This window comes from Culex pipiens, chromosome 2 (genome assembly GCF_016801865.2).
Source record: "Culex pipiens pallens isolate TS chromosome 2, TS_CPP_V2, whole genome shotgun sequence".
Classification (NCBI taxonomy): Eukaryota; Metazoa; Arthropoda; class Insecta; order Diptera; family Culicidae; genus Culex; species Culex pipiens.
Genome location: NC_068938.1, coordinates 168,305,448 through 168,328,149, shown reverse-complemented (window position 1 = coordinate 168,328,149; position 22,702 = coordinate 168,305,448). Strand labels below are relative to the sequence as shown.

General features: G+C 37.0%; 2 protein-coding genes across 4 annotated transcripts in view; one reads left to right on the top strand and one right to left on the bottom strand.

The window, feature by feature from the left end:
- Positions 1-12,042, top strand: part of LOC120427764 (sialin) — a 13,845-nt gene extending 1,803 nt beyond the window's left edge. Inside the window, exons 2-4 of the mRNA XM_052707045.1 lie at positions 3,724-4,782; positions 4,856-5,097; positions 11,552-12,042. Of these exons, the coding sequence (XP_052563005.1) occupies positions 3,724-4,782; positions 4,856-5,097; positions 11,552-11,740 (1,490 nt within the window). The 3' untranslated portion in view covers positions 11,741-12,042. The remainder of the gene's footprint in view (positions 1-3,723; positions 4,783-4,855; positions 5,098-11,551) is intronic.
- Positions 11,844-22,581, bottom strand: LOC120427767 (arginyl-tRNA--protein transferase 1). 3 transcript variants are annotated; one of them, XM_039592688.2, is made up of 7 exons: positions 22,382-22,581; positions 21,677-22,323; positions 21,475-21,618; positions 21,188-21,337; positions 20,877-21,058; positions 12,211-12,520; positions 11,844-12,149 (listed from the first exon to the last, which is right to left on the bottom strand). In XM_039592688.2, the coding sequence occupies exons 1-7, from the start codon at positions 22,464-22,466 to the stop codon at positions 12,051-12,053; spliced, it is 1,617 nt and encodes a 538-aa protein (XP_039448622.1). In that variant the 5' UTR covers positions 22,467-22,581; the 3' UTR covers positions 11,844-12,050. The 3 variants fall into 3 exon arrangements, with proteins under 3 accessions (XP_039448622.1, XP_039448620.1, XP_039448621.1); XM_039592686.2 differs by lacking the exon at positions 21,475-21,618; XM_039592687.2 differs by lacking the exon at positions 21,188-21,337 and having other exon boundaries at positions 22,382-22,579.
- Between the last annotated feature and the right edge of the window lie 121 nt (positions 22,582-22,702).

The following is a 22,702-nucleotide window of genomic DNA, read 5'->3' as shown; positions in this document are numbered from 1 at the left end:
ATCTCTGTTAGAGAATACATACAGTCATGCCTCGGTTTAGCACCGCATATGGGGGATGCAAAACCGAGGCGTGCATAACCGAGGCACAGAGCTTATGGGATTTTGGCTATATGGGAGACATTGGCTTTAATCGTACGAAAAATCATGCAAACATCAAAAAATTATAGTGTTTTGAAATCGGGATGATGTCAGCTATCCATTAAAATTATTATTTCATGAAAATTTTCACGAAAATACGTATTTTTCCTGTATTTCGAAAATGCATTTTTTTCTCTAAAGAAACCAAAAATATATTATTATTGGAATATGGGTATCAAATGATCAGGTTTTTTTTCATACATTTTGGATGTAATAACAACATTTTTAGAAAATACTCAAAATTGTCACAAAACTACGTATTTTTGAAAAAAAATCCAAATTTCAATTTTTACAATATGGGTATCAAACGATCGGGATTTTTTCATACATTTCGAATGTAATAACAACATTTTTAGTAAATACTCAAAATTTTCACAATACTACGTATTTTTGAATAAAATACTAAAAATTTCCGTTTTTACAATGTGGGTATCGAACGATCGGGATTTTTGCATACATTTCGAATGTAATAACAATTGTAATCGAATCGAATCGAATGTAATAACATTTTTTTACGATTTGGGTGTCGAGCAATCGGGATTTTTTCATAAATTTCGAATGTAATAACAATATTTTTGAAAATACTCAAAATGTTCACAAAACTACGTATTTTCGAAAAAAAAAAATACTAAAAATTTCCGTTTTTACAATGTGGGTATAAAACGATCGGGATTTTTTCATACATTTCGAAAATTATTAAAAAAATGAAAATACTAAAAAATTTCACAAAACTACGTATTTTTGAAAAAAATTGGTTTGATTATTCGATACCCATAATGTAAAAACTGAAATTTTGAAAAGTTTTACAAAAATACGTGGTTTTGTGAAAATTTTGAGTATTTTAAAAAAAATATTGTTATTACACTCGAAAAGAATGAAAAAATCCCGATCGTTTGATATCAACATTGTAAAAACGGAAATTTTGAGTATTTTATTCGAAAATACGTAGTTTTGTGAAAAATTAGAGTATTTTCTAAAAATGTTGTTATTACATTCGAAATGTATGAAAAAATCCCGATCGATTTATACCCTTATTGTAAAAATTGAAATTTTGAGTATTTTATTCGAAAATACGTAGTTATGTGAAAATTTTGAGTATTTTCTAAAAATGTTGATATTACATTCGAAATGTATGAAAAAATCCCGATCGTTTGATACCCATATTGTAAAAATTGAAATTTTTAGTATTTTTTCGAAAAAACGTAGTTTTGTGAAAATTTGGAGTATTTTCTAAAAAAATTGTTATTATATCCGAAATGTATGAAAAAACCTGATCATTTGATACCCATATTCCAATAACAATATATTTTTGGATTCTTTAGAGAAAAAAAATGCATTTTCAAAATACAGGAAAAATACGTTTTTATGTGAAAATTTTCATGAAATAATAATTTTAATGGATAACTGACATCATCCCGATTCCAAAACACTATAATTTTTTGATTTTTGCATGATTTTTCATAAGATTAAAGCCAATGTCTCCCATATAGCCAAAAACCCATAAGCTCTATGCTTCAGTTAAGCACTGGGCCGTGCTTAACCGAGGCAGCTGAACGGTGCAAAACCGGGGCAGTGCAAAACCGAGGCATGGCTGTAAATGTATTTGTATGTTTGAGTAGTGTTTCGACTGTAGCTCATCAGATAGCGCTAGCGTCGTCGAGATCTGGTGGATTCATCAAAAGACGATGGAATTTCAAATTAATTTGTATGAAGAGTCTCGTCTGTTTGTCTGTACTCTAAATGAAAAACATTTTTTTTTTAAATTGACTTGTCAGTTTTGGAAATGTTTTAGATGACAAAAAATGATATCTTCTGAGACGAGTGTAGAATTGAGCGAATGCGTAACGTGATTTTCGAATGATCCCACTTTGTTTACATCTACAAAATAGGAAGCTGTTCAAGCACAAGCACTGGTAAACGAACTGTTTTATAATTAGTTGTTTGTGTTTCATTTTGGATAGTTTTTGATTTTTTTTTTTTTTTTTTTTGCTGGAAAATTGTGTTTGTTTTCAAGTTTGATCGGTTAGAAGAGGTAGTTCAACTCCAGGTCCTCTAAAGCCAAAAAAAAATCATTCTTGAAAAAAAAAACAATTTTTAATTATCGATAACAATACTCTCTACTTTTGGCGAACAGTAAATTAGTTCCACTTTGACAGTTCAAAATTGAGGCCGTTTTGCGAACCACTTTTCAGCACCCAGCTTCTGAGCTTTGACATAAGTTGGCAACAATTCATTTGACATTGTTGCCAATTTTTCGACAAATCATGATTTTTGAAAATCATTAAAAAAAAGTCGAAAAAAAAATTTATTTTGACTTTATTATTATGCGTAAAATGTTATTTTCCATCAATTTGCACATCAATTTCAATATCTTGCGTGTTGCGGGTAATATACATTAAAAATGTTTTTGTTGTTGATGACAAGCCTTTTTTTTGCCTGGAAAAGTCTTGATCAAGCTTGACATATTTTTTCGAGAAGATCATAAAATATCCTTTAAATTAGCTTTAACACTTAAACTCCCAAGCTAAAGGAAAAGGGTGAATTTCCATATAAATTCCCCTATTTTTTCGAGCTTGGGAGTGTAAGTGTCAAAGATATTGAAGATTGGAGATACAGCATCCGAAACAAAATCACACAAAAAAACTAGGTTTTCTCTACATAACCGAAATTGCGTTGCATTTTGAAGTGACGATAACTATGCGCAATATGCGTCCGTCTTTCATTATCAAAAAATTAAAGTATCGTGAAATATTCCACTTGAACCATACTTCAGAACATGACAATTTTTGTCATCTTAAACATATCCAAATACAGTCTAGACTCGATTATCCGAAGGCCTTTGAAAAAATTCAATCCGGATTATCGAATCACGAAAAAAATATTTTTCCGTTGTCCAAATTTTGATTGTCGAGATTAAGTATGGACCCATAAACTACATTAAAATGATTTATAATTTTAAAAACCAGGATGGTGGCCAAACTAACGGTGCTGAAATATTGAAAAAAAATGCATTTTTTATTTCAAAGGACCATCTGGTGATCGTTTCCCTTCTGAAATCGATTGCTTAGTAAAGGGAAGGTAGTGTATCATCACAAGCTGGACCTTATCACGACACCTTAGGGAAGGCGACCTATAGAATGTTAACATTAACCTTGAGATATTCACACTGAAGCCGCTTTGTGAATGCGGCCCCGGTACTCTTCATGGGTCATCTGAAAAATTACTTTACTTTACATCAGCTATTCTCAACCTTCTTCTACGCCGGTACCCCCTGCCATGTAAATCAAGTAGGCTCGGTACCCCCGTTGAGAATCGCTGCTTTACATGATAAAATTAAGAACAAATATCTGTGTATGGTGAGGCAGCTGGACCAACTTTTCACGCTAGTGATTAAAAATTAGTACCCTAACATCATCAGTGGAAATCATTCATCGATGTCATTTTCCAATGCAGTCATTCTCACCTATTTAAGACAAGCTATAATTACCCAGCTGCCCGAGCCATTCTCCACTAAGTGACAAATTCCCACCCTAATTACAACTTTTTTAAGCCACATTTTCTCAACCGTAACTCAATCATTTCCAGCAATTACAACCCCCACTAACGCTTCGCTATCTCCCATCGTAACAGGAAGCATCCCGAAGCGACTCATCGTGGCCGTAATGATCTTCATCGCGTGCCTGACGTCGTTCATGTTGCGTGTCAACATGTCCATCAACCTGCTGGCGATGGTACAACCGACGACCGGTAACTCCACCTCGGCGGTGAACGTGACTACAGACAATGCGACGACCTTCTCGAGTGACCCGGTGGCCAACTACGGACCACGGTACGCCTGGGGCCAGCGTACGCAGAGCAACATTTTGGGGGCTTATTTTTACGGATATCTGCTGACGTCACTTCCGGCGGGACTGCTTGCGGAAAGGTACGGACCTAAGGCACTGGTGACGAGTTCGTTTGTGGGGAGTGCCGTTGTGACGGCCGTTACACCGGCCTTGGCTGCGTACAGCGCTTGGGCGGTTATTGGGTCTAGGGCGTTGATTGGGCTGCTGGCTGGGTTTGTGTATCCGACGTTACACAACTTAATATCCCGGTGGATTCCTCCGAATGAGAGGGGCAAGGTCATTGCTTGCATCTCCGGCGGAAGTACGTTTGGAACGGTTTTGACCTGGCCAATAGCTGGGATCCTGACGGAGAAGCTCGGCTGGGCTTACTCGTTCTACCTGCCAGCTGTGTTTGTACTCCTGATCGCAATCCTGTGGGTCGCACTTATTGAAGACTCACCCGCGGAGCACAAGTCCATCACACCCACCGAGCGGCAATTCATCGAAGAATCGTTCGGCGATACCATCTCCAAAACGAAAACCTTCCCACCGTACAAGCAGGTCTTCACCTCGCTACCATACCTGGCCCTCCTCGTTCTCCATTACGGCAACTTCTGGGGCATGAACTTCTTCATCACGCAAACACCCAAGTTCATGAACGAAGTGCTCGGCTTCAAGCTTGCCAACGCTGGCTTCCTCTCCAGCCTGCCCTACATGGCGCGGATGTTCTCCGGGTTCTTCTTCGGCTTCATCGGCGATCTGATCCGCCAGAAGAACCTACTGAGCACAACAGCGATCCGCAAGTCGTTCTGTCTGTTCTGTAAGCATAGCACCTCAAGTTTCACCCACAACGTCAAATTCTAACCTCAAAACGTCATCTCATCTCATTACAGCCCACCTTATTCCGGCGGTGTTCCTCATAATCATACCGTTTGTGGGGCAGGATCCGCTGGTTTGCGTTGGCCTCATTGTGTCCTGTCTTGGGTTCAACGGAGCGTCAACCATTACGAACCTGGTGAACGCGCAGGATTTGGCGCCCAACTTTGCAGCGACGCTGTACGGATTTATGAATTTCCTCGGCACAACGGCGGGCTTTCTGGCGCCGATGCTTGTGGCGTACTTCACCGCGGAGAAGGTAGGTTTCAGAATGTGATACAGAAAAATACCAGGCGTATCCATTCGTTTCCATTACTTGTTATAAATGCGCTGTGTTCTAGATGGGAACGCTTGGTTATTTCGATAATTTACAAGAGCGAGTTATTCTAGAGTCGTATCGCGGTGTCCCTAAATTGAACGTTTGTAAAATTGTATGATGACTCAGAAAAAAATATTAGATTTTTTTGTTTTTTTTTTATAATTTTAATGTCAGTCCTGATTTTCAAACTCTCAAAATATTTGTTTCGTGGAGTTCACAAAATTACACAAATATTTAATTTCATACAACATTAAAATTTGGACCATTATTTGCTAAGATATTGGCATTACAAAATGGGGGCCTGTTTGAGTGAGACTCTGAAAATATCAATTCTAGAGTTTTTCAAAGGTCCAATGGCCGTTGCAAATATTTTTCAAAGTTTATGTCCCTTGCCTCTGGTCATTTCGAGGTGGGTGGCAATGAAAACATTTTTTTGTCGGGTCCGGTGGTTTAGTGGTTAGCGTGGTAGCCTCTAAATCCCAGTATGGCCTGGGTTCAATCCCAGACGGACCCGGTGGCATTTTTCGAGACGAGATTTGCCTCATCACGCCTTCTATCGGATGGGGAAGTAAAACGTCGGTCCATTAGCGTAAAAGAGGTTTTGAGTGACTCACCACACAAATCCTTCGGACGCCTAGAAATGAGCAGAAACTTGCAACAGAGACCACAAAAGACCCGGGGGTCGTTAAAGTGGATTGCTTTGCTTTTTTTTTTTTTTGGCAATGAAATTAAAAAAAAAATAACATTTACAATAACTTGCCATAGTTTCAATATTTCAATGAAAAAAGTGCTGTAAAATGCATTGTACATCAGTACAGTTGTTTTACAATTATTAGACATAAAAAAAATCTAAGATTTGACGAAAAGAATATTGTTTGAGAAAACTTAACTGTTTCAATCATGCTCAAAGTGATTATCAACGCAGTAAAATGTATTTTACAGGGTTTTCAGTTGATTGCACGTCTAATTTCATTGAAATTTTGAAGTTTAAAAAAAAATCCTGGTTTTTCAAGCCAACATTTAAAGCGACAGAAGCGTCAAAAAAAATTTGCAACGGCCTAAACAAAATTTTCTGTTTTTGCTTTTTGATGTTTTTTTAATATCCCTGACTCAAGGCGTTTTCAAAAACACACAATAAGCAAAAACAGAAAATTTAGTTTATTGGACCTTTTAAAAAAAAACCCTACAATTTCCCTGATTATTTTTTTTATTTGTTTATAGAGGACTATAAAAAAAACTGATTTTTTTAGATCAGATTTTAGGTGGCTTTATCTAGAAATCGGAGCACTTTATCAACATTTTTATAAGGTGCTTTTTGAGCCCAATAAAAATACAAATAAAATATTTACATTTAAGAAATTTCTTTTATGGGGCAAATTCAACCTTCTATAATCCAACAACTAAAAGTCAATTTTTCTACCAATTTTTAATCTAAAAAAAGCATTACGAAGAAGAACTCTTGAAATGAAAGAAAATTTTAGGGTGGGATATTTGACTTGTTTTTTACAATTCATGCCGCTGCAAATATTTTTCATAGTTTATGTCACCCCCGCCCCCCTCCCCCATCAAAAAACTCCAAAATTTGAATTAAAAAATAGAAATTAAATCAACTGAAAACAATCTAAAACGCATTTTTCTCTATTGATAATCATATTTAGTATGTTTGGGCTGGATTAAACATATTTTGAGTGTTTATGAAGTCCAATTTACAGCACCGCAAAAACTTTTTATTTGCAAAAAAAAATAAAGTTTTGTCAATACTTACGTATTTTGGAAACTAATGCTTTCCTGTAACAAATCATCTCCTCATACCATATATGATTAAATTGCTTAAATTAACGAAAATTTCTAAAACAGCGTGGGAGCCATCCGGAGCATTTATATTTTAAATTACTGCTATTTTTTACAGCTTCCTGGAAAAATTTTGATTATATTTATCATATTTATTATATTTATTCTTTTTACTATATTTATTATATTTATTATTTATTATTATAACAAAACTATATGCTTTTTAGATAATACACTACAGACTCACATTTACACTTACAAACATCCAAACCATTTTCATCGGCCCGATGAAATTCCTCCAACCCCCATTCCGAACCTCCCAAAAAAATTCCGTTCACTTTTAAAAGTCGCATGGGTTCCCTGCACTTTTGCCACTAGAGCAATTCTCTACCAAAACCGGAAATGGATTTTATTTGCATTTTTTGATTTGGCTCAAACTTTGTGGGGGCCTTCCCTATGACCAAAGAAGCCATTTTGCATCATTAGTTTGTCCATATAAATTTCCATACAAATTTGGCAGCTGTTCATACAAAAATGGTACGTATATATTCGAAAATCTGTAACTTTTGAAGGAATTTTTTGATCAATTTGGTGTCTTCGGCAAAGTTGTAGGTATTGTTAAGGACTATTTAGAAAAAAATAGGTACACGGAAAAAAAAATTTCCCGATTTTTTTATTAACTTTTTTTTCACAAAAACTCAAATTCCCAAAATACGTATTTTTTGATTTTCGAGATTTTTTGATATGTTTTAGGGGACAAAAATCCGCAACTTTTGAGCTATAGAGAAACATGGTCAAAAAATCTGCCGCCGAGTTATGATTTTTTGAAAAACTGGTGATTTTTGGAAAAAATCTAAATTTCATACATAAAATTTTTTTGACCTCATTTTTTTATGCAAAATTGAATTTGCAATCGAAAATTACTTTACAGATTTTTCGATAAAGGGCCCCGTTTTCAAGATATAGCCACCGAAAGTTTGATTTCAGCGAAATATTTGCAGTTTTTCAATTTTTAAAAATAGTGACCATGAGTGACCATTTCTGAAAATATTTTTTTTGAAAAGTTCAGAAAATTTGCTATAAAATTGTCTAAGAGACATTGAAGATTGGACCTCTGGTTGCTGAGATACAGCGGCTTAAAGAAAAAGAAACACGAAAATTGAAGTTTTCTAAGTCTCACCCAAACAGCCCACCATTTTCTAATGACGATATCTCAGCAATTAATGGTCCGATTTTCAATGTTAATACATGAAACATTCGTGAAATTTTCCGATCTTTTCGAAAAAAATATTTTGAAAAAAATTAAATCAATACTAGCATTTTTAATGGGCATAATATTCAATGTTTGGCCCTTTTAAAATGTTAGTCTTGATTTAATTTTTTTCAAAATATTTTTTTCGAAAAGATCGAAAAATTTCACGAATGTTTCATGTATTAACATTGAAAATCGGACCATTAATTGCTGAGATATCGTCATTAGAAAATGGTGGGCTGTTTGGGTGAGACTTAGAAAACTTCAATTTTCGTGTTTCTTTTTCTTTAAGCCGCTGTATCTCAACAACCAGAGGTCCAATCTTCAATGTCTCTTAGACAATTTTATAGCAAATTTTCTGAACTTTTCAAAAAAAATATTTTTAGAAATGGTCACTCATGGTCACTATTTTTAAAAATCGAAAAACTGCAAATATTTCGCTGAAATCAAACTTTCGGTGGCTATATCTTGAAAACGGGGCCCTTTATCGAAAAATCTGTAAAGTAATTTTCGATTGCAAATTCAATTTTGCATAAAAAAATGAGGTCAAAAAAATTTTATGTATGAAATTTAGATTTTTTCCAAAAATCACCAGTTTTTCAAAAAATCATAACTCGGCGGCAGATTTTTTGACCATGTTTCTCTATAGCTCAAAAGTTGCGGATTTTTGTCCCCTAAAACATATCAAAAAATCTCGAAAATCAAAAAATACGTATTTTGGGAATTTGAGTTTTTGTGAAAAAAAAGTTAATAAAAAAATCGGGAAATTTTTTTTTCCGTGTACCTATTTTTTTCTAAATAGTCCTTAACAATACCTACAACTTTGCCGAAGACACCAAATTGATCAAAAAATTCCTTCAAAAGTTACAGATTTTCGAATATATACGTACCATTTTTGTATGAACTGCTGCCAAATTTGTATGGAAATTTATATGGACAAACTAATGATGCAAAATGGCTTCTTTGGTCATAGGGAAGGCCCCCACAAAGTTTGAGCCAAATCAAAAAATACAAAAAATAAAAATGGTCGAAATCGGCCGGTTTTGTAGAGAATTGCTCACTAGTGAACAAACAAAAAAAATCCCCACGGGACTGTATGGGCGTAGCCTTGGAGCACAGTGTGCAAATTTTTGTTCTTAGATATTTTTGGATGTACCGGGCAGCAATCAAATTGTCTAAGAATATTGAATTGACCATTGTGGCACCCCCTACAGCGTGGTGCAGACCCGTAATGCTATGCTATGCTATGCTACTTAGGTATTTTGGAAACTAATGATTGCAAAACAACTGGACAGGTCAGAATGCATTTTTAACCCTCTAACGCCCAGAGCTGTTTGCTTATCGTAAAAATAGTAAATGGCTAAATTTTGGTACAATATTGCAGGAAATACTTTACTTTGACCCATAAACATCAAATTGGTGCAAAAAAGTTGAATTTGAAGTTGTGCACCAGAGCACCATCAGGAAGATGAGCGACTTTTTTTTAAATCACAAAATCTCGCTTTCTTCAAATCTATTGGTTCAGTTGTTTGAAAATGCTTCGAATTGTGTTAAAAACTACTTATTCTTGTCTGTAAGACCATATTTCTGAAGTATGAATTACAAATTCTAAAATCTCTGCATTTTCAGATTTCTTTGATTGGCTCATTCAAAACTCTCAAACAACCATTTTCATGTAAAATAAGGAAAATAATAAAACCATTGGTCTATTAACAATGTTTTGTCTTGTTTATGAATAGTCAAAACGTTTATAAACTTTTGTTTTGGTAAAAAGAAGCTTTTTCTGTAATTTAGAAAAAAGTGCTCCTAAATATTTAGTTGCTCATATGCCTAGGTGGTGCTCTGGTGCACCAAATGAAAAAGGTTGAAAAACACTCAAAATTGGTCCAAACTCACAATGTTATTCACAGGGGTTCTTGTCCAAGGTTCAAATGATAGCAAAACATTTTTTGTTTCATAAAATTTTGTGTTTGGTAATTTTTACGGGCTTTTGGAAACAGGTCTTATTTATTTCCCTAAAATTTGCCCATTTTTGTTTACATTTCGTACTGTAACTTTGCTTGTGCTTGACCAAATTTGATAAAATTTGGGGAGATGTTAGTATACATTCTACATGAACACCTGCAACTGAAAGCACAATGAAAAGTTGTGTCAGTTCCGAGATATTTGAGTTCAAAGTTTTGGTGCTCTGGAGTAACCATGGGCGGGAGAGGGTTAAACACTTTTTTCATTCAAATGTTAAAACCGTGGCTCGTAAATTGAAATTTTCAACTTTTTTATTTTTTGTGATATTAAATATCGACCATTTTCAAAAATTCAAAAGATTTTTAAATCAACCCAAACATGCTAATAATGACTTCAAATGCAGGGGAATGCATTTTAAGCTGATTGCAGTTAAATTTCAATTGAATTTTTGAAGTTTAAAAAAAATGTTTTTTGCCACCTGATTTTTTTGGTCAGCTGACTTTGAAAGGGTAGATAAAATTTGTACCAGCCTTATTTGAATAAGTACATTTTTTAGCCGCTGCAAATATTTTTAAAAGAAGAGCTTTGCCGAAGACACCAAAGCCCTGAAAAGTTATCCAACCAAATTAGATTTCGTTTGACACCCTGTTTTTCAATCATTTAAACATTCCAATTCCCAATCCCTTAAAAAAAAAGTTGGAACGGTAACTTCAACTCGCTTCTTCTCGGGCATAACTCAACCAATCGGGCAATTCTTTTTTTGAGTGAATTTTAAGGATGATCCTTAAACTTGGCAAGAACTCGATTTGATCAAATCCTTGATCAAATCTGTAATTTTTGCAATAAAAAACATCGTTCCATCATTACATCATTACAATTCACTCAAAAAAAAGAATTGTCCCGATTAGTTGAGTTATGTCCGAGAACCAGTGAGTTGAAGTTACCGTTCCAACTTTTTTGGGAGGCTTGGGCGTCCGTGTAAGTTGGACATGCGTTGGGCGTTCCAGTGTTAAAAAAATAGCGCTTGCTTATATCATGCAACAACTCTTCCGAAGACACCATTTGACGTCAAGTAAATTCGTTAACAATAATATTTATTCCAACTAATTGTGCCGTTCGGAACACTGTGCAATGTCAAATCCTACATTTTTTATAATTTCTGCTCTTACCAGACCGATATTTTTTGGTTAGGCACACTTGCCCCGAACTACCTAATGAGAAAAAAAATGTCTTTTAAGTTTCCTTCCGATTTAAAGCATTTCGTTGAAAAGCCAAGCGTCTCCATCATAAATACGTTTCCTGAATATTTCAGTGGGAACGCATGGTTGATTTCGAAGATTTTTTTTTCCGACTCCACTAAACAACGTTTTTTTTCTTATTTCGCAGAACACAATGTACGAGTGGCGGAACGTTTTCCTCATCAGCGCGGCCATTTACGCCGTTTCGGGGACGATTTTCATCATCTTCGGCTCGGGCAAGGTGCAAAAGTGGAACGACGTCAAACCAAAGGCGGACCCACCAACAACAACGAATTCCAGCCACAACGATGAGTGTTGTGAGAGTAAACGAAAGTAGTGCAGGCAGGCTTTTTAGTACTCTTTAGTTTGTAGAGCAATATTGATATTTTTTCTATTTATTCCAATTCAAATGAAAACTGTGTGAAGTAAAACGCAGTAAGTAAGATTAACTTTGAAGCGAATTTTATTTGCAATATTAAGATAATAAATAAGAGGAACCTGCCGTGATCGGGCCGCTCTGAGTGGCCACGCGGTAAGCTTAGCTAAGGTTCAGATCAAATCATTTGAATAGTAAGCGTAAATCACAAACAGATAACAATACGTGAAAATCAAAATACAAATTGTACAATTGCAAAGCAAGACTGCTTCTATCCTTCGTACAGCAACATCCTGCCGGAGCAAACTTTGCCAACCAGCTTTGCATACGTGATGACATTCTCCTCAAGTTCCGGTGAACCAATCTCCTTCTGTAAGAGAAAATCGCATTAAAATACCAAATCCCAAAACAATTTCTCCAAAAAACCTCACCAAATACGACGAATACCGCTGGTACGAACTGCCGTGCAGAATCAACACGTTCCGCACGTCGCTGGGCCGCGTTCGATTCCCGTCCTCCGCGGCCGGATCCTCGTTCAGCCGGCAGTACTTGCTGCGGTCGAGCAGACCGATGACGCGCTGATCGAGCGGGTGCCAGCTGTAAACCTCCGGGCAGAGCAGAAACGATGGGCTGAGGTTGCTCTTGTAGCGCATCTTCGGGCACGAGTGGATGTAGAAGCCCATGTAGTAGCTCGAAATGCTGGCCAGTTGTTGTTGGAGTTTGCGCGTAAAGGCGAGCTCTCTGGAAAGGGGGAAGAGAATAAAACGTAAATTTATTGTTCATCACATATTTTGATTTAAATGTTTTTTTTCTATCTATTCCATATCGTCGCCGTCACAAGATAGCACACAAACGACAATATATCCAGACAATCCATTTTGCATAATGAGTATATTAAAGGTTCACTGCCGTTCTACGCATAATTGTCCCATGTCATTTTCTGACGATTTTTGACATTTTGACATTTAGACATTTTTAAGTTTAGTTTGACATAAATTAAAAAAAAAACACATCAAATCTGGTACTTTGTTCAGAAATCCATTAAAAACAACACCAAGTCTGTTTGTCCTATCGTTAAACTTCTACGCACTAAGTATTTTTTACACGGAATCATAAATTTTACAAAACATTATGTTTTGTTAATATATTGCATAGCAAGAGGATCACAAATAATGGTGATAAACTGCTAACTTCGGCGATTTGGGACACTTAGGGCGAATAGATACCCACGGGAAAATTATGCGTAGAAGCATAGAAATCGGTCGAAAAATTTCAATCGCGTTTTTCTCAGTTGCATTTTTTTAACATTGGACAATTATGCGTAGAACGGCAGTTCAGTGCGTGGAGGTTTTGTATTGCCAATAATATGTTAATTTCGCAATTCGCAATTTTCAGTGTAAGAACGGGCCTTGACCGATCTTATGCACCAGGTTCCCGACGAACACGCACTGCCCTTACACCTACATCTCACCCTTGCTCTGAGTCAGTACGAGCAGCACGCTAGAACACGCTTTGAGTGTTCGTGCCAGGCATGCACACCTTCTTTTCCGGTTACGCATTTTAACTCGGCCGGGGGTGGTACATTACGTAGGGTTTGATGTAAGTATAAGCACCTAACCATTTAAAGTGTGCCTATCAACTTTTATTAAAGCAAAAACTGTTTTATTTTTTAGTTTGAATTCAAAAACTAGTTGTTATTTTACTGTGTATTTTTTTCTCCTGAAATCTTTCCTAGTGTTGAGTCGTGTTTATATGTTGCTATTTCTTTTGTCGCGGTGTTTTGTTACAATTTTTGGTCCTAAGCATGTTATAAAAGTTTACCAAAAATGCAATAGTAATATTTGTGTTAATCCTTTAACCATTCCATATATTGAGTAAGGGCTCAAACCTCACTTGTTTGAAAAAAAGGGTGAAGTTTGAAAACAACAGACAGTAAAAGAGAATTTATTTTATAAAAATCAAGTATCAATTGTAAGAGAATGATGATCGTATTTTAAAGAATAAAAATGAGAAGCTGGATGTATTAGATGTAAAATTAGACAATAGTTATTAAATAGAGATCAAAACAAGCTTAGATTATAGTAATGATAATTTATAGGACAGATAAAGAATTATTCAAATAAATAAATTCGCAATAAAATCAAAAAAGATTAGGCGAATGATAAATAGACTTGATATTACTAGTACATTAAGGAAAAGTATATTTTTAAGGAAAAAAAAAAAACAAAGTTTGTTACAGCAGTATCAATTGGTAAAAAAGAGTGGAAAAGCTTTGAGAGATAAGAGAATCAAAAGTTAGTAAAATCGAAATCAAATGATAGATATTAAATAGAAGAATCAGTGAAGAATTGAGAATCAGTAGAGCAAAATAAAAAAGGAGATAGGTGGTAGCTGAGAATGAAGAGAAGAGAAACCCCGTTGTGCGATGTTTCAGGTACATCCACAGCAGTTGACTCAACATACTGCGAATCAAAACAATACCGTCTACAATCACAAATAACTTCCCTTTCCCACATTGTCGCGCCCCTTTCTTTCAGCCGTCTCGACTATGACCCGCGGTGGTCAAAGGTTTACGATCCGTTTCCACAGGCCACCAGCTAGGTCATCATGAAAACCAATCCAACGTGGAGGTAAGAAATTAGGACACTCGCAAGGAACCAGAGCTATACTGTTCTGATCAAGATAATTCGGATGATCTAACAGAACTACGGATGTAGTTAGTTGCGCTCCTTCCAGGATGTTCCTTACCTGGACGTCAATCGAAGAGCACGCAACAAGATCAGTGCCATTGCATGCTCTTAGGTATCAATCCTTGGCCTGCAGTGTTGTTCACGGATATATGAAAAAATCAAAATTGATTAATTTCGAGCGCATCAACCGGAATTTTCAAATATTACTTTTATTCATATTCTTAAGTTTCTTATAGGTTTTGATCCTGGGAATAACTTTGTAGAACATCGCAAAGCGCTAGGTTTTGATCCTGAAATGATAAAGGATGTTCTTTCGAGTAAATTTTTTGTCAAAATTTACAAACATGCTAACAAAATTAACCTGTATATTTTTGGGGTCAATTCCTAGCGCTTTGGACCAAAAATTTAATATTACGCCCTTTTGAAAAATTGGTTTTGATTCAAAAAATTTGAAAATAATTTTTCAAAAAGATCAGAATTTTTTTCGAATGTATCATATTTTGCCATTGAAAATCGTACCACTAGTTGCTGAGATATCGACATTGAAAAATGGTGGGTGAGAAAACATCAATTTTCCTGTTTCAAAAATGCAAAATATAGAGAATTTTCTCAGCTTTTCAAAAATATTTCTTTCAAAGGCACATGGGCACTTATTTAAAAAAAATACTTCTTACCGCCGGCGTGCCATCCGAGCAACGATGCTTTGGGATGGGCTTTCAAATCGAAATGAAATTTGAATTAACGTATTATTCGGTGACGTACAATTTTAAAAAGATCCGGATTTATTATTGGTAGATGATATGACCAGAAAGTGACACATTAGGGTGGAATCTAGTTATATGGAAAAATTTAAAATGATAAAAATCCAATCAGCAACACTTTTTTTGGGTCCCTTTTAGGGTCCCAAACAACCTCCCAAAATTTGGGAGCGATTGGTTAAGCCCACGATTGGCGCAAAGCGAATGAAATTTGTATGGAAATAACTATGGAGAAACTTGCATTTTCACATTTTTGAAATTACAAAATTCATGTTTTATTATTTTATGAAACTAACACCGTATAGCCCTGAATGTCCTGAACAACTCTTCCGAAGACTGTATGGTGCTAAAGTGCGTCACAAAAAAGATACAGAGTTTTCAAAAGTAGTGTGTTGAAATAATCAGTGAAACTCGCATTTTCTGCCAACATTGCCGAAGGAACCATGAAATACTAAATAAACACGATTGATCTTAGATTTGAAGAGCCTTACGTATAAACGTTATGAAGAAATGTTCAGAAGACATTATTTAGTTAAATTGCACCCAATTTCCTCAAACATATTATAGTTTAAGAAAGTTTCCACTTGACTTGGCAGTGTTGGCAAAAGGTATGATTTTTACCGAGTATTCCGAAATGTCTCTCTTGAACGCTCTGTAACTTTTGTTAGAAACAAGTTAGCACCATACTGTCTTGGAGAGAGTTGTTAAGGACATTCAGGGCTATACTTCTACGGTATTAGTTTCATAAAATAATAAAACATGATTTTTTAAATTTCAAAAATGTGAAAATGCAAGTTTCCTCATAGTAATTTCCATACAAATTTCTTTCGCTTTGCACCAATCGTGGGCTTAACCAATCGCTCCCAAATTTTGGGAGGTTTTTTGGGACCCTAAAAGGGACCCAAAAAATGTGTTGCTGAAGAAACCAATTTTCGATTCCACCCTAGTGAAACATAATCGTTGCCTTCCGAGCTTCGACGCTATGAGAAGGACTTAATTATATACTCAATTCCGTATTTTTTAAATTCTTACCGTCGGCGTGCCATCCGAGCAAAGATGCTATGGGAAGGGCTTTCAAAACGAAATGAAATATTAGGTAACGTATTATTCATTATCATGTAAACCTCAAATAGTGCTGATACACCGAACTGTTTCAATCGATTTCATTAAATTGTTCGCGCACAACTTCTTTGCAACAAACTTTAACACGAATTTGTCTAGTCCGGACCGCGAACAACCGGCTCAACTACAGAAATTCAAACTATACACGACGACGCGAAGCCTTCTATCAATAAATTTAAAAAAAAACTTCCACTGCTATCTCGCGGATTCTCGCGCGTCGATTCACCCATCGATCTCCCCCACGAACACCACACGACTGAAGGCCAAACTTCCAAGGCCCCGACGCGACACCTTTTTTCAATGAATTCCAGAATATTCTAGCACATTTTCGCGGAACCGCGCGACTTCGATTCACCCATCGATCTCTCCCACGAACTCCACACGACTCACTGCCAAATTTGTATGGAAAGTCATATGGACAAACTAATGATGCAAAATGGCTTCTTTGGGCATACCGAAAGCTTCATACAAGTTGCAGCCGAATTAAAAAATGCAACAAAAAAACGAATGACCGAAATCTCAGAGAATTGCTCCAGTGTTAAAGTTTGAAAAAATAGTTTGTTTGCCAAACTCGCAACTTGTTAACAAACTTTTCCGCAAACAATATGGCGGAGCAGGCAAACTGTCAAACGCCAAAAAGGTGCGTGTCTTGTCTAGTTTGTTTGTTTGTTTGTGAAAGTCTAATGGCTCCTTTACTTTTGAAATAGGAGAAAATGATATAGGTAATAAAAATACAAAGTTAATAAGATACCGCAAAAAAACAGTGCAGGTGGTAAATGTTACACATGACCATTATTATAAAGAACTTTGCATGAAGCTCGTGGAATTAACTTTATTTTATTAAATATAAATTATTTTGTTTCAAGTCCAAGATTGTTAAAAACATATTCGAGATTTCCAGATCGTGGCTTTGTCATGTTCAACATATAAAATTACTCTCTAAGTGTCGATGTTGAAGGGACCGTCGAAAGCGGGAGGTATCAAATGAAAAAAAAAATACAGATGGAGCAATATTGATATCGAGAAGATCGACAGACAGAGAGTCGACAATAAAACCATGAGGTTTGTTGGATCGGTAAAAGTTCTCCCGTCGGAACATTCCCTGAGGGCAGGCGCGAATAACAAAACGAAGGTATTATATTTTTTTACCATGTGATTTTTAAACTAAAACTTTTTTTTTAAGTTGAAAATTTGAAAGTTATTATTGTTAGTGTCAATTCATTTATTTCTAGCAGCTTTAACTTTATTGGTCATTCGCTGCCCTTTTCGAAAGTTGATTCTTAGACAAACAGACGTGAATCTCTCTTTTAATTCCATAAATCAAGAATATAACGGCTGATTAAAAAATGCTAGAATTTTGGGAAAATTCAAACATATTTTTTCGAGTTCATTTTCATTGTTTTGCTTGATTTGCCGTCTGCCAAAGTTTACTGATATTAATCAGCATTCTAAAATATGTAGTATTTAGGCCGTTGCAAATATTTTAAAGGTTTATGTCGCCCCTCCCCCCTTTCAAAATTGGTCGAAAAATCAGGGAGGAATATTTTTTTTCAAGAGACATGAAAATTTCAATGGAAATACAAGTCTAATCAACTGAGAACAACCTAAAATGCATTTTTCTGCATTGATTATCGTATTTAGCATGTTTGGGATCGTTTAAAAATATTTTGAAGTTTTATAAAACTACAATGTACAGCACCGCAAAAATTTGTTTTTTTCGCAAAAATAAAATTTTCATCAATGCTTAGAAATTTATGATTGCAAAAGAGCTGGACAGGTGTATAATGCATTTTTAATCACTTTTTTCAATCAAATGTTGAAACCGAAGCGTGTAATTTAAATTTTGTGGCTTTGCTATTTTTTTTGGACCCCTCCTCCTACTTTGTTCAAAGTCGAGGGACATAAACTTCTGTAATTCTGTAATTTCGGAATACATTCGTCCGGCTTCAGCTGAAGATTCATGCTGTCCCATGTTGCATGTTCGAGTGTAGACCTACGGAAAACCTTGCCGCGAGGAGAGGTGAGTGAGAAGTACACGAACCACCTACGACATAATTCCTCGGGCGGCCCAGGTCAACTCGAAGTTACCCCAGGCACCCCCAGTGCAGGACACATTGGGGGTAGAAAGTGGATAGAATTTTCAGTGAATACAATAATTATGACAATATAGTTTCATATAATCCTTATTCCTTGATCTTACCTTTTGACACTATTAAACCTAGCAATATTACTATTGCATCTTACCATTCCCTTTTGATAGTGTCAACTTCAAACCTTCATCCATTGTGCAATTAACACATAATTTCCGCTATATTCTTCATGCGGAATCGTCGTCTACTTTCTTCGCCTTATTATCACTTAACCACGACGCGATATTGTTCTCACATTTTTTGAGCTTCAACGACCGATTGTTATTCACGCACTTATAAAAATACTTGTTCTGTTTCGCGGCTTTGTCTACTTTAATTTTGGACATGATTATCTTTTCACTGTGAAATACACACCGTTGGCTGATACAATGACTTTTTCGGTCATCGTATGCTCGCAAGGTACATGAAAAAGACAAAGAGAAAGAGAAAAAAAGGGATTAATACAATGTAAAATAAAATCAAACATTGAATAACAGACTAACACAGAAAGAAAGAATAGAGAAACATTCAGAACTACCAACTTGTAACGAGAAGCTTACTAGAAAACAACTGAAGTTGTGAAATATGGGACAAGACAAACAAACTTGAATAGCTAACATATATAATAAAACAGTTTGAACGTACCTTTAATCATATTAACAGTTATGCCCAAATTTCTTACCAAATTATTTTCAGCAGTTACATTTCTACAATAATGTATTGCGATTCCAAGTAAGAATAATTGAGTAGTTAAAGTTTATGGGGTTAGAGACAAGTTATAGCAATAAAAAATAAATAGATGGATAGATTTTACTAAATTTTGTCTTAAAAGAATAGGAAAAATCTAGCTTGTTTTTGAAAATAGCCAATGCACCAAGAGCAAACATACAGCATGTCACGTTCACACCGTATGGAGTAAATGTGATAAACTATATGTCCACATTCGGGGCACCACCTTTTTCAGAATATAGGAAATGATAGAAGGAAGACCCCATTCTGTATGGTGGAAGATTTCTGCAACACCTTGGACTCGGACCAGACATTTTGTCTGAAATAAGAGAGAAAGACAAATATTAAAATTGTGGTATTATCACTAAATCCTATCATCCTTTCACCCTCCAAGACATGGTCTATCCTTCGTGCCTTCGTGTCTTGGGTGATGGCGAATTCTACCTTCTTCAATGATCTTCGGACCACCTCCAACTAGAATTCACAACAGGACCTCCCTCGGCTCCAGTTTACAACATGACAGCGACGAGAACACAGCCGAATGGGAGTTGACAGTATCAAATGCATGCTATACCCTTTGCTTTGCTGGATACTTACTAGTAGCAAAGGGCGAGAGTCCTGCGACTCTCAGCAATCATGAATACTGCCCATTTGCCACAAAGTCGAGGGACATAAACTTCAGAAAATATTTGCAACGCCCAAACTTTTATAAGAAGCTACCTTTGAGTGCTAAATAATAGCTCAAGCACTGTGCATCGAGTAGCAAGCAATAAACTTGGTATGAGTTCTTAAGGGGTTACATACATGTAAATCGTCAGATATGATAGAGGTTGGTATGAGCACACACCTAAATTTTTTTTTAAATCTTTTTGCAGGGTATTAAAATATACATTTTAATCTATTAACAAAATAATTATGAAGACATTTGGATGTACTATTGCCGAGATAAAGCTATTTTAAGTTAGATGTTTCAAAAAACGGGTGCCACGATATCTCAACACTGCTTTGACCAAATCGGCTCGACATTTTGGTGAAGACTCGTTAAACTGGTCCTGTGTGCATGACGAAGGCCAATTTTCAAAAACTTAATTTAATAAAAAGATAAAAATGTTTTTGATGGTTTTCATTTAAAAAGTCGTCAGCTTTTGATTTTTGTATTTTAAAAAAAATCGAAATAATAAAAATCGGGCTTCGTCATGCACACGGGATATGTCTTGGGAGTCTTCATCCCAAAATTTCAGCCAATTTGGTCCATCCCATCTCGAGATATCGTGGCACCCGTAAATCAACTCGGTGTTTAGAGAAAAACGTTCACGACAGTTCGCTCTGCGCATGGCAAAGTTGTGAACTTGAATCGTCTCTTACTCTGTTCAGTCACGAAATATCTTCATGAAACTTTCAGGAGTGATTGAAAATCATCTTTTTAGTGAATTTAGTGAATTTTCTGTAATATGAAATTTTGGAATTTTCTACTTCTATGTAACTTTTTAAGTTGAAGTGCCAGTGCAGAGCGTGCAAATGCACGTCTGAAAATCACGGAAAAAAGACTTACAGAATTGTCAAAATTAATATCCTCATGAGTTTGTAGATATTTTGTAAAGTTTTGTTAGGCTTAAATTTTGTTGATACTTTTTGCTTTAATATTTTGAAATTCCCCAAGCGCACTAACCTCAACGACCCGTACGTGCCCAACGACAGAAAGCGAAACTCCGGATCGTAGAAGAAGTACACCGAGCTGACGCAACTGGGCAGCAGATCGATCACGCCGACCGCAATCAGACGATCGTCCAGCCAATACTGCTGATGGTACGAGCCGAGCCCACAGCTGGGGGCACTCTGGCCTGGCAGCATCTGGAATAGGATTTAGAGATGTTAGTGAAAATTATTTGATTTTAAAATTTAATAAGAGATTAAGCAAAAACGGGTAGACAAATCATAAAAAAAGACACACGAAACGGAGAGAGCCAAGCGCAATCGTACCTTGAGCGGTGACTTGACCAGAAAGTCCTGGTACTCGCCGATGGCACCGGGCGGATCGTTGTGCACCGCCGTCTGGTACTTGCTGTACAGCGCAAACGAGCGGTCCAAAGTGCGCCGAAACTCGTCACTGGCGGTGGCGATCGTGACGAGCTTCGCCGGGTTTAATTATGGCCAATTTTTACGGGGCGAAAATTTCAAAAAGCCAATCGCGGGAGGAACAAAAAGAGGAAAAGAGAGAGAAAAGAAGAAAAATCCGTTAAAACTAGCTGCCGGTTCCGGGCGCTCACCTTCAGCGGAGACATGACCAGGAAGCGCTTGTAGCGGTCCATCTTGAGCTTGTCCGGCGGATCCTGGTGCACTGCCGTCTGGTAGGCGCGATACAGGTTATACTCGACGCTGGAGGCGCCCTCGCTGGACGGAACTAGCTTTACCTGGAGGAAGAGGAAACGTGGTAAAAAAGAGAATTTTAGGACAAAGATTAAAACTGACCTTCAATCGATGCGCCGCCTCTTCGCCCTCCTTCGGCGCCTCATCCAGAAAATCCTCCAGACTCTTCTCCACATTCTTCCCCTTGGCCGCCTTCATACTGCTCGCGATTTCCTCCGCCGACAGGCCCTTCTGGATCAACCGCTCCCGTTTGCGCTCAATCCTCAACAATTTAGCCTTCTTCGGTGGACTGCCCTGGCTGGTAGGTTGCGACTTGGCCGACAGGTTTGAATCACTGCCCACCGCCTTCACAACAGACTCTTTCACGCCCAACCCTTCCGTGGCCACTTCCCCCTCCGCGACCTTCCCAACAAGATTCAACTTGCCAACGGCCAATTCCTTCCGCGGATTCCGTGCCACCTCTCCCATCTCCAAATCCCCACCACTGCCACCACCCTCCCCCTCATTCAACCGCCCCGTCTCAACATCCCCTTCCCCCTTCAGGCCATCCCGCAGGAACTTGTTGACCCGCTTGATAATCTTTTTGTGCGACTTGTTCAGCCGGAAGCCCAGCGCGTCACACTTGATCGTGTACGACGGGCAGCAGGTCGTGTCCATTTCCGGCTTGTAGCAGTAGCTCCCGGACCGGCGCCACCCCCGATCGATCAGATCCTGGTAGTCCTGAACCGTCAGCGAGTGGGCCCACATTCCTGGAGCGGAGCCAACGATTAGTCACCTTCGTGAAGAATCCATTTCAATTCAGCTTACCGTGGGACTGGCAGGATTTGGGCTGCTTGCAGTAGCCGCAGCTGTAGTTGGCCTGCTTGCCGTAAAAGTCCACGATGGAGAACATGGCGAAAACGATCTTAAATTAATGAGAATTTCCTATAATTTAATTTCTCAATGTAGTCTTGCGAAAAATTAGAAGTCGAAGCTCTCGACAAAACGTAAATAAACTTATGCCAGTTGCGAGATTGACGTTTCTCACAAGTTGAAATGTCAGTGGAGTTTGCTATAAACCTCACCATAAACGCAATTTTTTGCGTTTATGGTAAACTGAGCGCAGGGATGCCAGACAAACTGAAAACA